Genomic DNA, 15,329 nt, shown 5'->3' on the forward strand with positions numbered 1-15,329 from the left:
TACGAAACATATCTTTGCCCACGAAGGCCTGTCACACAGATTTCAAGCATAGAGGTTTCCAATATTGTAACAGCAAATGCTAGTTGGAAAATGTTTGAAGTGGGAAAAGGAGCTTGGGTACTAATGCAACCCAAGAGGATCAGGAAGAAGAGCAAAAAGCAATAATCAACTTGTACTTTCCTGACATCCTGGAAAGGCAGAGTAAAAGGTTTTAGAGTGAAAGAAGGCAGAAGATGTGTAAAAGAGATTATGGTGCAGCATGTTTATATGCATCGAGAACTTCAATTGCGAGAATATCCAGCTTATCTTCCACATCATAGACCAAATTGTAAACACATAATATAACTTAAATTATTTTCAAGGCAAAATTGTTTCTCTCTTTATAACTAAGATGATCTTTCTGAATGTTTCAGATCTATATCCTTCATCATACGAGGAGTGGCAACCAGTGGAATGCATTTTAGGATTCTTCAATGTCGTCGTACATGGCGTGATAGGAGAGCTACAGTACAAAGGTAGATCTGTAAGAGACTCGGCTAAAGCGGGTATTTTTTTCTACGATCACTTCTACCAGCTATTGGACCATGCTCATTCTTATGGCATATTGCAAAGGCAAGATTTTTTGGAATGGAATATAATAGATTGGCCTGTTCCCGATGGAAGTATAATAGAGGAATATACAGCCAAACTATATGCAGAAGTGCAGCATTCATTGAAACCAAATATTGCAACAAGAATAGTCAAAATCACAGTTTTTATGCTTGTCAATGTTTTCATTGATATTTTTCAAGAATATTCAATCAGAGTTTGTAAGACTATGTTTTCTTTTAAAGCAAAAGGGTGTGATGACATTCCAAAATTTTTGGATGATGGTTGGGATAAAATTATGGCCAACACTATGTATTGTGAGGTTGTCCATGACACAATCAATCTCAAGTACATGTTTGCCTCCCTGAATTTTATTTTCTCATTTTACTATAAACGAAGCAGGATGATAGGTACACAACTAGTACCAATGGAAGAAGATGAGAGCTCTTCATATCTAGAAAATGATATTATTGATATAGATGTTGTCGAGAATGGCATTTTAATAGCATCCATCACACTTGGAAGTTACTGCACACTCTCTCGATTACAGAATGACATTATAAACGAGACTGAAGGGAGTGTCTGCATGGGATTTTCATTCATTTTAAATAACAAAAAGGTAAACTGAGTTTCCTAAAGTACTCATTCAAGATTGGCAAATTTGTTTTATCAAAATTTTAATTCAAAAAATGTAGACATCTCATTTTCAAACTGTGATTTTGTTTCAGATACTGCAAAGAAGAGAAAGCAAGATACAATGCAGAGATATTGCAAGCAGAACAATTCAGATAGTTCAATCATCTTGAACTCAGGTACAATAGACAATTCATATATACTTTTAGCAGCAGAGATATTGCAAGCAGAACAATTCAGATAGTTCAATCATCTTGAACTCAGGTACAATAGACAATTCATATAAACTCAGGTATAATAGACAATTCATATATACTTTTAGCAGCAGACAGTAAAAGCATTATAGAATTCTTAACATTTTCAAACCAAGAAGTGATCCATTGAGAAAAAGTAATTGCATTTATCTTTGCATTTACTATTGTTCTCAGATGATGTACAGAGGAGGGTATATCTACAGATGTACAAATAATCCTATACTTGGGTTTCTAGCTCAGGCTGAGCCTGGCTTTGGTCGAAGGACTCAGATAAAGGCTCCTTGTCGATATGGCTCTCCCTCGGCTTCTCCTTTTGCTCCTCAGTTACATCCGAAGACTTCATATTTCGTGGGAGAGGCTCATCTTCCATTTTCATCTCCTCAGGCACTTAAAGAATGTTATCATTTAGATTGAAAGGTTTCAAATCATCTTTCTGCTCAGTAATCACTTCTACATCAATATTGGAAGGGGATATTGGCTGGTTTAGAATTGGAGGAGATGCAGGAATAGGAGAAGCAAGTCCTAGCAACCTCAAAATTGTATTGGCTCTGAAACTATAGACATAGTCAGAGCCAAAACTATCTTCTTGCATCTACAAGAAAGAAAATATTATTTTCAGAAACTGACTGCATTTATGTTAAAAACTGACTGCATTTATGTTAAAAACTTTGTTGATTGTAAATCTTTTGACTTACAAACTCAGGCTGCTTCTCCCCAAAGTAGGAGTCCAACATGTATTTAGCTGCTATGAGTAATCTCCATCCACAAGAATATGGGTCTTTTTGTTGTGGTGTCTGTAAATAAATCATGAGAATATCAATAAAGATAAACAGTTCTCAATATAGAAGATAAAATAAGATTGGTGTTCTTCCACAAACCTGCAGTGCAACTGGTTCAATCAGGTTGAGTAAATTTATATTTGGAGGACATAAGTCCAGGGCATCAAAAAGTCTTTTGAAGCCACTACAGTACCAAAGAAAATGTGAGAACTATCAAATTTCTTTGATATTAGCATCCTCCATACTCCAAAGTTTCATGAGAATACATTAAGGATAAGACTTATAGGCCTAGCTCTTGGTGGGTACCCTGAAGAGAGTTAAATGTATAACATCTCTTTTGTTCAAGGTCAATGGATACAAAACTCCAATGAGAGCTACAAAAAGAAGAATAATATAAGGACCAGAAAGATAAAGGAACCAAAAAAGCAAAGTACTGTCAAATCTAAAATCTGTGTACTTACTTGGAGTGGTATGGTAGGAGGATGACATCAACTACTTCAAAATTGCAGTAATTGAACCATTTTGCAATGTCTGCACTGCTCTCTCTGTGATCTCTGAGCTTGAAAGAGATTCCTGGATCAGTGATGAAGATCCTATGCATAACCCCAGGATGCAATTTGCTCTTGAACATGCTGCACAAGGAAAGACTCAAAGACTCAGTTTGAGATTGAAAAGGATTGATACTTTTGTAGTAAAATTAATCTTGGAAAACACGTACTAGAGAGTAGCCAGGTTGAGAGTATCTGTCAGGTATGATTTCCTTTGGGAGGGAGATTTTATACAGTCTCTAGTGAGCCTGAACTCCAAATCAGCCATATCAAAATCAGTGGTCTCTAATTTTATTTTAATTTTGGGCCCCAATTCTAGAAGCCTCTCCTGTATCTTCAACTCCTTAACAAGTGTTTCTGACTCTAGGTCCGAAGATGAATCCTTCACTTCTTGTTGTTTCATTAAATCCTCATAGGCTGACTTCCCTCTAGTCTCATAGTTGTGTGTGACCTCTTCTATCTTCACCTCAACCTTAGATTGCTTCCTGCTTGGTGGTATTAATAAGATGTCTCTCATCTTAATATCATCCCAGTATTCTGCATTCAGAATTTTATCATATCTGTACCTTACTCTCACTAACGTGTTAATATCCTTTTTCATTATTGTCACCCTATGTGTATGGGCAGCAACTGGCATGGTATCCTGGAAGAACTCTATGAGAAAATCCTCTGCTGCCTCCTGTAGGGTGAGAAGGCCTGTCCTACACCACCTGAATCCGACACCCCAATAGTCACATACTTGCCTCACAAGTCTCTGGAAAGGAGCCATGGGCATTGCGAAGCCTACAGCCTTTTGTGCCTTCCTGATCTCCCTGAGAACATTTGCTCCCTGATTGATTCTCTTCTTCTGGCTTATTTGGAGCATGTGCATGGGCTTTCCCTTCTTGGAGGACTTTGACCTCCAGAGCCACTGCCAGGTTAGGCCCACTTCCCTTTTTCCTTGCAGTTTCCTTTGTTCTTGCCATCAGATCTGAAAGAGTAATAAGCAAAATATTTAATTAACTTTAAAGATGACATCCATAAGGTAAGCTTCCGCTCATAAATAGGTACAATAATAGGAACTATCATGGAACAAAAAATGGAAGAGGAGAACAGGAAATTCAGTATGTCATTAGAATAGACCGGAATCCGCCTAATCCACAAGATAGCATGTCAAAGGAAGAGTTTGCCAGAAAACGCGATTTCAGAACATTTGATGGAAAAAAGGTTCATATCGCGTTTACCCACTAAAACATTTGATGGAAAAAAGGTTCTCATCACAAATAATTCCATTTTATTTATGGTGATGGATTATGAAAGAACGGAATAGCCAAAGATTTTGCAATAAAATGCGATTTTCAGGGTTTTCGAAGCAAATACCCATGGAAATCGCGTTTCCCAACAGAAATGGATTGACAACGAAATCTACATGCACTTCATTTTCTGAAAGGATTTTTTTTAGACTTGACTATTCATCGAATATATATATAAGGAATAAAATACAGGAATTCAGTTTGTCGAAGTGATACCTCTCAGATGGTGCAATCCTCTTAGAATGCTCCTACTGATGAGCTGGGGATATGATGATGGTATCTTTCAGTCGGAGAAGGAGATGCTGAATGCTATCCTTCATTCGGAGAATGTCTTTTTGTGGAGGAGATGTTGTACTGAACAGACATGTGAGGAGGGCAAGTATACTAGCACACTTTATGCCTCGGAATTCACGCCCGCATAGCACGTGCCACCATAAATGTCACACATGTGATCAACGGTACTTGCCACGTGCGTCATTATGATTTGTCCTTAGTTTTTGTGCAGATTCTTTTTTTGTGCTCTTTTGCGTTCTCCTCCACACAACCATCTACTGACCAATTTCACCATCCCCTTCACTCAAGCACCCATCCAAAGCTGTCCTCTTCAAGCGTTAGCCTCTTACCCTGCACTGCAATACGAAATAGACACAGAGATTCTGCTACAACCCTAAACCACACCTATTCAAGGTCGTGCTGCATACACTTTTCTTTGGAGGGCATGGACAGAGGAAAAAGAGGTATTGTTCTAATTGATCTCAATTATATCTTATAGTGTTTTATTATGTAACTTTTGCCTCGTCGTAACCCGAGTTGTAGTACTTCCAATATGGAAAGGTTGTTTTGAGGGAGAACGCGATATAGGATGGTTTTGCTTTAGGGGGACATAATATCGCATTTTCAAGCAGAGTCCTCACTACTTTCTTTGTGTCCTCCCCATTAATAACATATGCTAGTTTATGAGTTCTAAGGCATACAAAGAATTTTCGCAACAATGAAACGCGATTTCAATGTTCTGGCTGCAAAGACATGTCAAAATCGCGTTTTGTGAACAAAGTATTATGTAGTTGTCTGGCCAATACCAATGTATTATGTAATGGTTTTCTCTCTTCTCTCCGTGTATCTTTATGTGTGCATGTACAGTTTTGGATAATGCTCCAGCCAAGAGAACATTGGACTTGTCAAAATACTCTATCAAAGATGAGGAAAGTCCAGGTGAGCAATATTTGAATTTACTCCTCTCTATTTGAGAAAATATGAATTATTTTTTATTTCTGCTGTTGTATTTTGCATTACAGCTAAGAAGCAGAGTACCAGTAGCAAAGGAGTAATCAAATCTGGTGAGCCAAAGAAGCTTTTGGAAGAGCAAAATCCACCAGACCTACAGCTTTTTGAGTTTCTCCAAAAGTCCAATGCCCAAAAGGAGTATCCAACATTTCACAGGATGTTCAATACTCCTTTGAAATTGACAGACATTGTTGCTCAGCACAAGCACTTTTTGGAGGAACAGTTTGAGGTGTTTAGACAGATGACATCTGATGGAAGGATTGTGAATAAGGATGAAGCTTTTGTGCATATCAAGGACTTATGCCAAAGTGATAAACTGAGGTATCAATTGAACAGGAGATTTGATGTTCTACCTTGTTGCTTCAAGGGTATCTGCAATCTCCACAAGAGGGGCTATAGGATATTGGAGGAGAGCTTTGCATTTGCCATTTATTTACATTATGTTGAGTTTGGTGTTTCTGAAAAGTCTACTCAAGAACATGACTTGGAAGAATATGAGGAAAGGGAGGAGGAGTTGGCAAGTGAGCAGAGTGAAGAGCTTCAAGATGAGGAGCAAATCATTAATCTAGAGGAAGAGAAGTCTGCTATTGCAGCACTTGATCTTATATCTCTGAAATCAGAGACTTTAAGAGATGCAGTTACAGTGGATAAAATTGAGCTTGATAGTTCCAGTTATGCTGTTCCCATCCTTCCATCATTCAAGTTAGAAGGTAGAGAATATGTTTTCCTAAATGACATATTGTGCATTTTCAATCTAAGAGAGGACTATGCACTTGGCCTCATAGCTCAATCATGCAAACTTCCTTTAAGCTGTTGCCTTTTTGTTTTCCTCCAAAATGTTATGTATGTCTAAAGAAAGCATTACGGGCCATGTAGTGTGATTTTTCCATTCCTTGTGTAGACCAGATTGCAGGGCATCCATACTTTTTTACAAAGAATGGAAGGTGGTTGTAGATAATATGCTATTTGGACACAGAAAGAGTCTAGCATTAGAAAACACAGAAAATACAAATCATTTTGCTCTCAAAATTGAACAATTGGGTGGAAGTTAGTGTTGTCACCATGTAATGGGTTATGTTGCAGGTTGTCCATGCTTCCTTCATTGCCTTTCTGAAATTCTTAACCTCTTTCAGAAATGCTTGTTGATCATTTTTGTTCCAAGAAACTTTGTCACAATAAACAAATAGCTTGTCCAATGATTTCCACACCTCAACCTTGACATCTCGTGCCATCCCATCTGCCTGATGATCTTTTACTGTATTGTGGACTTGCTTCCACACACTGTATTTTATTCTGGATATATATTGTGATTGTCTACCCCCTTTTCTTGTTGTATTTTGTGGACGTGATAAAAACCTTCGGGCCTTTACTCCACCAATGGATGGCTTGATAGGTACCTCTTTACCATTTGTAGATTTCTTAAGATCTTTTTGTTATATGAACATCTCCACCATGTAGACCAATTTCTGATAATACTACTTCCAATGATTGTATTGCCTCTTTTCTTTTCACCTCAGGCCGAAGTTTCCAGGCAAATCCAATATATAGAAAAACAAGTTTCTCAATAATTCTACACAATGCATGCAATGTGCAAATGTGAACATTGCATAATGGAATATCAAGAACTGCTTTAAAATTTGGATCTTCCTTGTCCCTATTGGGTGCTCTTCTCCACCATTTGAAATCCAAGACATGGGCTGGTTGTTTACAATACAAGCAAGGAGATTTGGAGTTACCCCCTTTACTGATATTGTACATACACTTCAATGTCTTAAGATCACCTGCCATATGCTATTCTACTTGAAAATCACCTTTGCCTGGAACATGAAGATGACCCCCTAAAATTTGACCCCTTACAGTTGAGGGTATATCTGTCTGTTGAAAAACCCAGTTAAGTGTTTCATGGTCCTCTGTATTCACCTGCCATTACAATAGAATGATATATGGTAGAAGTTTATTAAAAAATATACATGTATATTCAACAAATACTAATACCAAAATAAGAAAATCCATACCTCAAATGATCCCAACCACCATACATGTTTTTCTAATTGAACGCTAAAGTACTTTGAACTGGTCTTTGTGATTGATGGATCAAGTGCCCGATTCATCAAGGTAATAGTCACTCTTTCTATCTTCTTTTCCTTTACAATTTCACATTCATCAAGCTTAACAACAAACTTTAAAACTCCTTTACATTCCTCAAGTGTGATGTTATAAAACTCCACCATTCTTCTCTAATTGTTGCAGGTCCACAAAAATATTATTCAAAGGATCATATACAGTCCTTCCTTTGGCCCCTTCATATACATTTTTGATATGTAAATATTGTCCAATGAAGTCATCTATTTCCTGATTTAGAAGACCTCTTTGGCGCCACACTGTTGGGGTGGGTAACAATACACGTTTTATCCGATGGTCTTTGAGAGTAGAATTGAAGCATATCCTTTTCTACTCACCCCACTCATATATCTAGGGCTTCTTGAATTTTTTCGACATTAACTCTACTTTCTGATATAAACTTTCGACAGCATCACGTTTCACCCTTTTGAACTTTTTTTCATCTATCAAGCTCTGCACGACAACTTTAGAGACTAAACCTTTTATTTGCTTCACTGGAACAAGATTGGAATTTTCATTTACTTCACCAAGCCTTAAAATTTTCCTACAACAAGAAAGAAACACATCTACAATTATACAATGAGACAATTATAACTCACCATTTGTTTAAACAATTTGGATGCTCATTAATGGAACTTAACAATGAGATATCGTCATACATTGCTTTTTGAATTCTGCGCTTACATCCTCCAGAGCCAGCCTTCAACTCTGCAATGTTCCGGATTTTTCTATTCCGTAGTCTCTCTCCTAATACAGTGCCTTTTCTACTCGCTTTCAGTAGCATTGTCTTTGCCTTTTTATGTTCTTCCTTCTCATTTTCCAGCTTCAATGCCACACACTCTATCTTATCTTGCCTTCTGTTTGCCTCCTCTCGTAGATATAAATTCTTGTACATATTTGCATTAGCACATTGAGCTGAGACGTATCCATACAATCCATTTACTCCATTGCCTACAAACTTCAATAGAGTTGTTGGATTAGAGAATGGAGGTGTTGAATTTCTAATGATGCATGTTGGGTAGATGCCTCCGTCACACCACAAGTTTATATGCTGCAAACCTCCTTTTCGAAACATGTCTCTTTGCTCAGTGCATAGATGCAAACTCTTTTGGCGCTTCAATATCGGTGCATACTGTTGTTCCAAGTCGACATGGAAATGATGAAGTCGTTTCCTACTGGTTTCTCCTTCTGCCATGTTTCGCAACAATACGATGTATTCTTTCTTACTATATATTATTTTGTTTGAGAGTTGAAGAAGGCGCTAAACATTTTTAAATTTGAAATGAGAGGGATTAGTTATGTAATACTGACAGAAGAATCGTTCATACGTCCAAACCTATGAAAAAGGTATCTTCTCAAAGCTTTTAATGATAAGACCTCGTTGTTTGTGAGTAACAGTATATTTATTACCTCAAACTGACGATTTTGGACCTGTTGTGACTATTTTACGTAGTTTAAGAGCAAGATAAATAAGAAAATAATGAATTTCTTATAGGGCCCCAAAATGAGCTCCGAATTCTTCTAATGAGACACACACACACACACACACACACACACACACACACACACACACACACACACACATCCATTCACTAAGGACCTCTCACAAACTCGTTTGTGTCAAGAGACAACCTATCCATTAACCTTCCCTCAGATAAGATAATGAGGCCAATACTAGTTTTAGGGAACACCCAGTTTGTGGTTAGTTTCTTTACTCGTCTCGCAGATTGGCCTTCAACCCATGCATGTCAACCTCATTGACAAAATGGCCAATGAGGTTTTATAATATTAGAGAAGTGGCCAATATTATAGTTAATGGCATTGTTTTTTGATCTTCTTCATGTGGCTTACCATGATAATGTTCTTAAAAAGTAGTAGTGACAAAGATGTCAGCAGTCTCAACATCTTTGAGAGTTAATGGCATTGTTCTTTGATCTTCTTCATGTGGCTTACCATGATAATGTTCTTAAAAAGTAGTAGTGACAAAGATGTCAGCAGTCTCAACATCTTTGAGAGTTAATACAGTAGTAGTGACAAAGATGTTAGAAGTCTCGAAAACATCTTTGAGAGTCAAGACAAGAAGTCCTTCCATCAAGTCTTGCAAAGCACATATAAAATCCATCTCAATGACAACCACACATGACCTTGGCTTCCAAAGTAGAAACACAAGCCTTGCCAACATCACAATGACTATAAAACAAGGACCACTTTACTAGTTGTCATGGCATTAGTGGACCTCATGAGGCAATCATGAAGAGAGTGACAACATCCAAAGTGGTTATCAAACTTGCTCTTGATCACACACCGAGTCATGCACATTAATGATAGGACATAGAAAAGATCCATTGGCCTACAATTTGGTAGAGGTAGCACCCTAGTAGTTCTCTCCTCTAACACACCAACAAGGATGCCCTTCATCTTGTAATACTTCTTGGGAGCTTTCTCGATGACCTCCATGATGATAGAAAGAACAATTTGAAACTTTGGATTGTCAGGTGAAGTAGGATCCGGGAGGTACCAACCTTGGAAAAAACTTCTTTTGCCTTTGCATCCTCATAGATGAGGAGAGTGGCATCATCACCATCATCAATAATCATATTTGGATGTATGATTAAATCCATCTTCTTATATACTTAACAAATTAAGGCGTGGTTGAAGTGGCTATTGAAAGTGACACTTAGGTGATTTTCACTCAGTTGGAACAATCCTTGAAAGAGTATCAAATCCACAGTTGTAGCATGTGCCACGATATGGAATGACATTGGGATTTGGTACTGGGTTTGGGGATGGAGTTGGGGCGCTAGGTCTGATGGTTCTATGAGGACACTTAGCAACATGGTGCAGGCCTTTATATTGGAAACATTGCATCGATAGCATGCATGCCATATTGTTGAGCTCTCTTTCTCTTTGTTACACCATGGCTTCAAACAGAGAGATATAGTCTATGGTTGGAGGTTGCTCTAGATATCCATATGAATCATATTACTTATATGACTCATAGCTCTCATGTTTTGGACTATCTACGTCTACCGGGGCAATGTCATCGACTACTATTGTACTAGTGCGATTGGGGGGGTACGACATTGGTGGCGGCCTGTGCATACTTCTTGATATATGGTTATGATAATTGGACACTAGATTATGTGCCGGTTGAGAAGTGAGAGAAAGAGAAACAAGTCTTTAGGGGTTGTTATCGACAATAAGCATTCTACAATCAAAGTGTGCATCCGTAGCGTTATTATCATTAATAATAGCATCAAGATGCTTGCAATTTTTTATTAGAGTGTGCAATCAAGTAGGAAAAAGTTCACACCATGCATCCATGTGTGGGCTTGATGAGATCTGAACTCATATAATTCTCTTACAACCACTAGCAGGCAGTTATGCCCATTGACAAAAAAAAATCTAATATTCGAAAAGACATCTAATTTGGATTTTGTCATGTGAATATATATATTGGTTGCAATATTGCTTGAGTTCTTTTTCGAGAATTGCCACGGCATTATCTACGACTCTACGATGTCCTAGTCGTCTCAGAACTTCAATTCTGCTAATAGAAGCTAATCAATAGTATTATCTGTATGCTAGTCAATTATAGTATAATAAAGAGTTTAAACTCTTCTCCAAGAAAGGAAACGAGTTAAGATCCCCACCTTTGAGAAATAGAAATTATAAACGACAAATTTGTGGTGCAATATTTGTAAACATTGATGAGGCTTCTTGTAATATATTATTGAGAAATTTTAACTGTGTTCTGTTCTTGGTTACGAAGGGTAGAAGCTAGGGGCGGTGGCTTAATTAAGAAGGCCATGTCCCCTACAATATGGCAAATTAGAGCCCACTTAAAAAAATAAAAATAAAATTAAAGAAGACCTCGTTTTCAGCTCGAGAGTTCCTGCCTCATGATTTCTAGCAAGAGCTCGTTCCATGTGTCGATTGGGCCAGGCATGCACCAGTGCAAGCAGTCCTGAGATGGGGGCTGGCCTTTGGGCCCTCGTTTGGTCACCTTGTTGGGGTCGCGGTTCCTGTAAGGACCAGGGTGACCATCGGCCCTATAAGCAAAAACAGGGGTGATGTCCAGAAGCCTGAGCTTGGAGCCATTGGTTATGTTATGCTGCACAGATGCGAAGGCTTGAAGCTGGTGGCTCCTCATGAGATCTGTGTAAGCATTGAAGGCCACCTCTGCATCTGTGAAGGGCCTGGTTTTCCCTGTGCAAGAGCCCCCCGTGTTCCAGGTCCCCCCTTCGTAGTGATCTGGGGAGTAGGTCCTTAGTATGGTAAGGCCCTTGTAGCGTGGGTGTGAAGTAATGGCTCTCATGGCTGTGGCCATTGTGATAGCGAATGCGGCTGGGTTCTGCATGACGTGTTTGCGGTGGAGGCTTTTGTCCGGCGCCCACAGCTGCCCGCCCACGATTCGGCGGCTCAAGATGTAGGCCGTCCGCTTGGTAAACCAGTGGCCGGACGACACCACCAGCACGTCCAACTTCGGCAGGAACTCCATGAAGTTGTCGTCGGCCTCCTCCAGGTGGAGCTTGGTCAGATTCGCCGGTGCATACTCGAAGGCTTCGCTTGTGGTGTTCACCAGCCACGCTGACCAGATCCGGATTATGGTCACCGAGTGTGAACGAAAGTACCATCTCTGCATCTTCCGGGACCCTCTATTTACTGGGACTTCAGCCTGCAGTGCGTTGCCCAAACCAACAAGCACAAAGGCGTTTTTTTTATTAAAAAAAACTTATCTTTCATCCTAAGCGTTAAAAAAAGAAAAAGATAAAACCTTATCTTTCATCCTAAGCATTACATGCCCCTGCTGTTTGCCTTGTCATAGCAACTATTATAGCATTCACTGATGTGTCCGTATATATACGGAGGTTGATGGGAAACTCTTGTCAACTTTTTGTCACGGACACTAAACTTTATTTTGAGATGCCAATTGCAAATGGATGTTTGTCATATGAGCTGTTTCCACACATGTTGAAAACAGCTCCAAACGATATAAAACCTGACTGCATTGTTTAGCACAACTAACTATTAGCTAACTACTAAACGAATAGCTGCTAGCCTAGTGGAATTGATGTGGCCGACATTCTCGTGTTCTTTTGCAAGTTCCGTAACGTGTCCGGCCCAGAAGCTTTTTGGTAGCCAAAAATGCAAGTGATACCGGCGTGGTTTCACAACTTTGCTCTTTATGTAGACTACCAACCTTGCAAATAATTATTTGGCTAACCATTTGAAAAAATCCATTTAGCATACAACAAAATGGGCGTGCAGTTCAGATGGGGGACCTGGGGTTCGATGCCTATGGACCACACTATCGTGACACGTTTAATGTTGATCCAATGATATATATATACACCTTCCCAACAACAAAAAGGGTTTGAAAAAATCCATTTAACATACATGTAACAAAGGGTTGGGGGATTAAGTAGACCGACGTGACGCGCTTATTGAGTCGATGATATATATGATCTCCCCAACAACAAGAAGGGTTGGCATATTAAGGCTTTATTCTTTTTTTTAAAAAAAATGCAAAAGAAGTTTGTATTAGTATCCAAAGGAGAGGTTACATCTTAGCAGATGCTAATTTTTTATCTTAGACGATAATTTCATAATCAAAATTCTAGCAGTTGCATTCTTGTTAGTGACACGCTTGTTGAGCCTATGATATATATGCACCTTCCCAACAACAGGAAGGGTTGGAGGATTACGGCTATTAATCATGCTCCCTCCAGGGTTGGAGGATTACGGCTATTAATCATGCCCCCTCCTCCCTCTCCTCCTAGATTGAAAAGGGGGAGGACGCGCATTTTATTCTGGAATTCCCAAATTTTCAGGCTGAAGCTCAAAATTTTACTCCCCAGCCAGTTTGGAGGTGTAAAACCCACTATCGTTTTGTATTCAGTGGTCTAATGTACTCAAGAGGCTGTGCGACATGAAGACATCGATAGCAAAATGCCATGATGGACAGGGGAGACTCCCCGTGGGACGCCCACAAGCTTGGGCGCGGGTGAGGTCTCCGGGAAAATTTGGGATTCTGCGGCCATGTTCCCAACGAAATTTCTTTGGTGTTGTGTAGATGCACTCTAATTTCAAAAGTCTACAAATGGCAGAGAAACGCTTTGCCGTTTTTACCTGCCACAACATACACATGAGAGACTCCATCTGGTTCCTTGCCACCGAGTCGCCCACGAAGCCGATAGTTTTGCCCTGCATCAGCCGGAAAAAGGCCTGCACGTCAAAGCGGGGCAATTCACACCCTTGCGGCCGCCACCTCCACTTCTCGTAGCCTTTGTCCGGCCGCCCATTGCCCTGGCAGTTCTGAGTTTGCGTGAGAATGGGGCAAGTATCGTTCCTGTACATCGGCTCCGCTGCATCATCATCGGGCACCCATTGCCCTCTGAAAAGATCGCATTGGCCTGAGACACAAAAATTAGCACCACTGTTCTCAAGAAAAGCAGCTGAATTTAATACGGAAAATGGATAAAATCTTCACCTGAGCTAGGCTGCATTGAAATCTTATAATCTTGCTCAGATTTCTGCTGGATGTTGGTCTGAGAAGGGCGATGATAATCATGGCCACTGTCTGCAAGACTAGGCTGCTCATGCACTGCATCAGAGGAAGAATTGGAGCTGGAATGATGGGGGATCACAGCTGTGGATCCGTGGAGGCTGAGATCGGAGGCGTTGGTGGGCAGTTTGGGTGGTTGGTCGTGGAGGATTCCCGTGAGGATGTTGACCCGGATGTCGGTGTAGGAGGGGAATCGCACCGAGATGATGCCGACGCCAAAGGTGATCAGAGCGACGGCGACAAAGCACAGGGAGAGGATGGAGCAGCTACCCTTGGGATTAAAAAAGAGGCCGTTAGAAGGAGAACTGTAGTCCATTATACAGTTCCAAGGTTTCTACCTCCTCCTCCTCCAGCTAGCCTTGCAGGCGGCAATGGTGGCGTCTGATCTCCTTTGGCAGGTGCAATCTTTAGAACAGTTCTCAATAATTGCGGTCCCTTAGCAAAACCGTGCCCTCCGAGACCCAGATTTTTGAGCATCCCCAGCCCCACCATTGACAAAGCCACGCCTTGAAAGAAGAAGACAGCAGCAGGAAGGTGCCATGACAGCAACAAGAGAAAAGTGTTTTGAGTCGAGGTGGTGGCCGTGTCACCCGTGCCCAGTGCGGTCACATCGGCCAGCCCTCCTTACCGCATTCCACCATGAAAATGTCATCTCAACTAACAATAAACCTTCACGCGTCCCTTAAAAGGTTTCCCACAACAACGATTTTTCACAACTAATTCATTCCTGGCACATGCTAACAAAAATGTCCTTGAAGTTCAATCCACACATAGTCAGAGGGCATTCAAACCTTCTAGAGAATGTCTCTAAGCTTAGCCTCTTAGAAAATAGGGTTACAAAACAAGGCCACATAAGGCCTCTATTTAAATTTTTTTCCTGAATTTTACACATAAACATATACCTTCAACCTAGTTTATAGCCTTCAAATTGAAGGTTAGGGTAGGCCTTCAAATTTTGGCCGTGCTCTAGAGGGCCTGTAAAAACCTTTTTTCTTCCAACTAATCAAAATAAAAACAACTCACGAGTCAATTCCAATGTGTACTAAATGCTCGGTTTTACAACTAAAATGTATGAGAATTCATTCTTTAAAACGAGGGCTAAAAAAATGTTGGTCGATTTTCTTTGTTTCCAACCAATAGAAATACACTATAATGTCTTTTTTTTCCAACATTGAAGCCATGGACATTACCTTCAATGTCGAGTTCATATGATGTATTAGTCTTCATTTCAATGCATGTGCAACTTCATGTGGTTACACATT

The 15,329-nt window shown here is 39.9% G+C and overlaps 1 protein-coding gene and 1 pseudogene across 1 annotated transcript; both read right to left on the reverse strand.

The window, feature by feature from the left end:
• Positions 1-9,091: 9,091 nt before the first annotated feature.
• LOC147635892 (adenosylhomocysteinase 1 pseudogene) lies at positions 9,092-10,120 on the reverse strand (annotated as a pseudogene).
• Positions 10,121-11,196: 1,076 nt separating this feature from the next.
• On the reverse strand, positions 11,197-14,625 carry LOC147635893 (protein trichome birefringence-like 18). Its single transcript, XM_086801294.1, has 3 exons — positions 13,993-14,625; positions 13,632-13,915; positions 11,197-12,177 (listed from the first exon to the last, which is right to left on the reverse strand). Exons 1-3 carry the CDS (start codon positions 14,381-14,383, stop codon positions 11,380-11,382), a joined length of 1,473 nt encoding a protein of 490 aa, XP_086657420.1. The 5' UTR covers positions 14,384-14,625; the 3' UTR covers positions 11,197-11,379.
• Positions 14,626-15,329: the final 704 nt, after the last annotated feature.

Source organism: Cibotium barometz, chromosome 8, assembly GCF_041138505.1.
Source record: "Cibotium barometz isolate CiBa-2024 chromosome 8, ASM4113850v1, whole genome shotgun sequence".
NCBI lineage: Eukaryota > Viridiplantae > Streptophyta > Polypodiopsida > Cyatheales > Cibotiaceae > Cibotium > Cibotium barometz.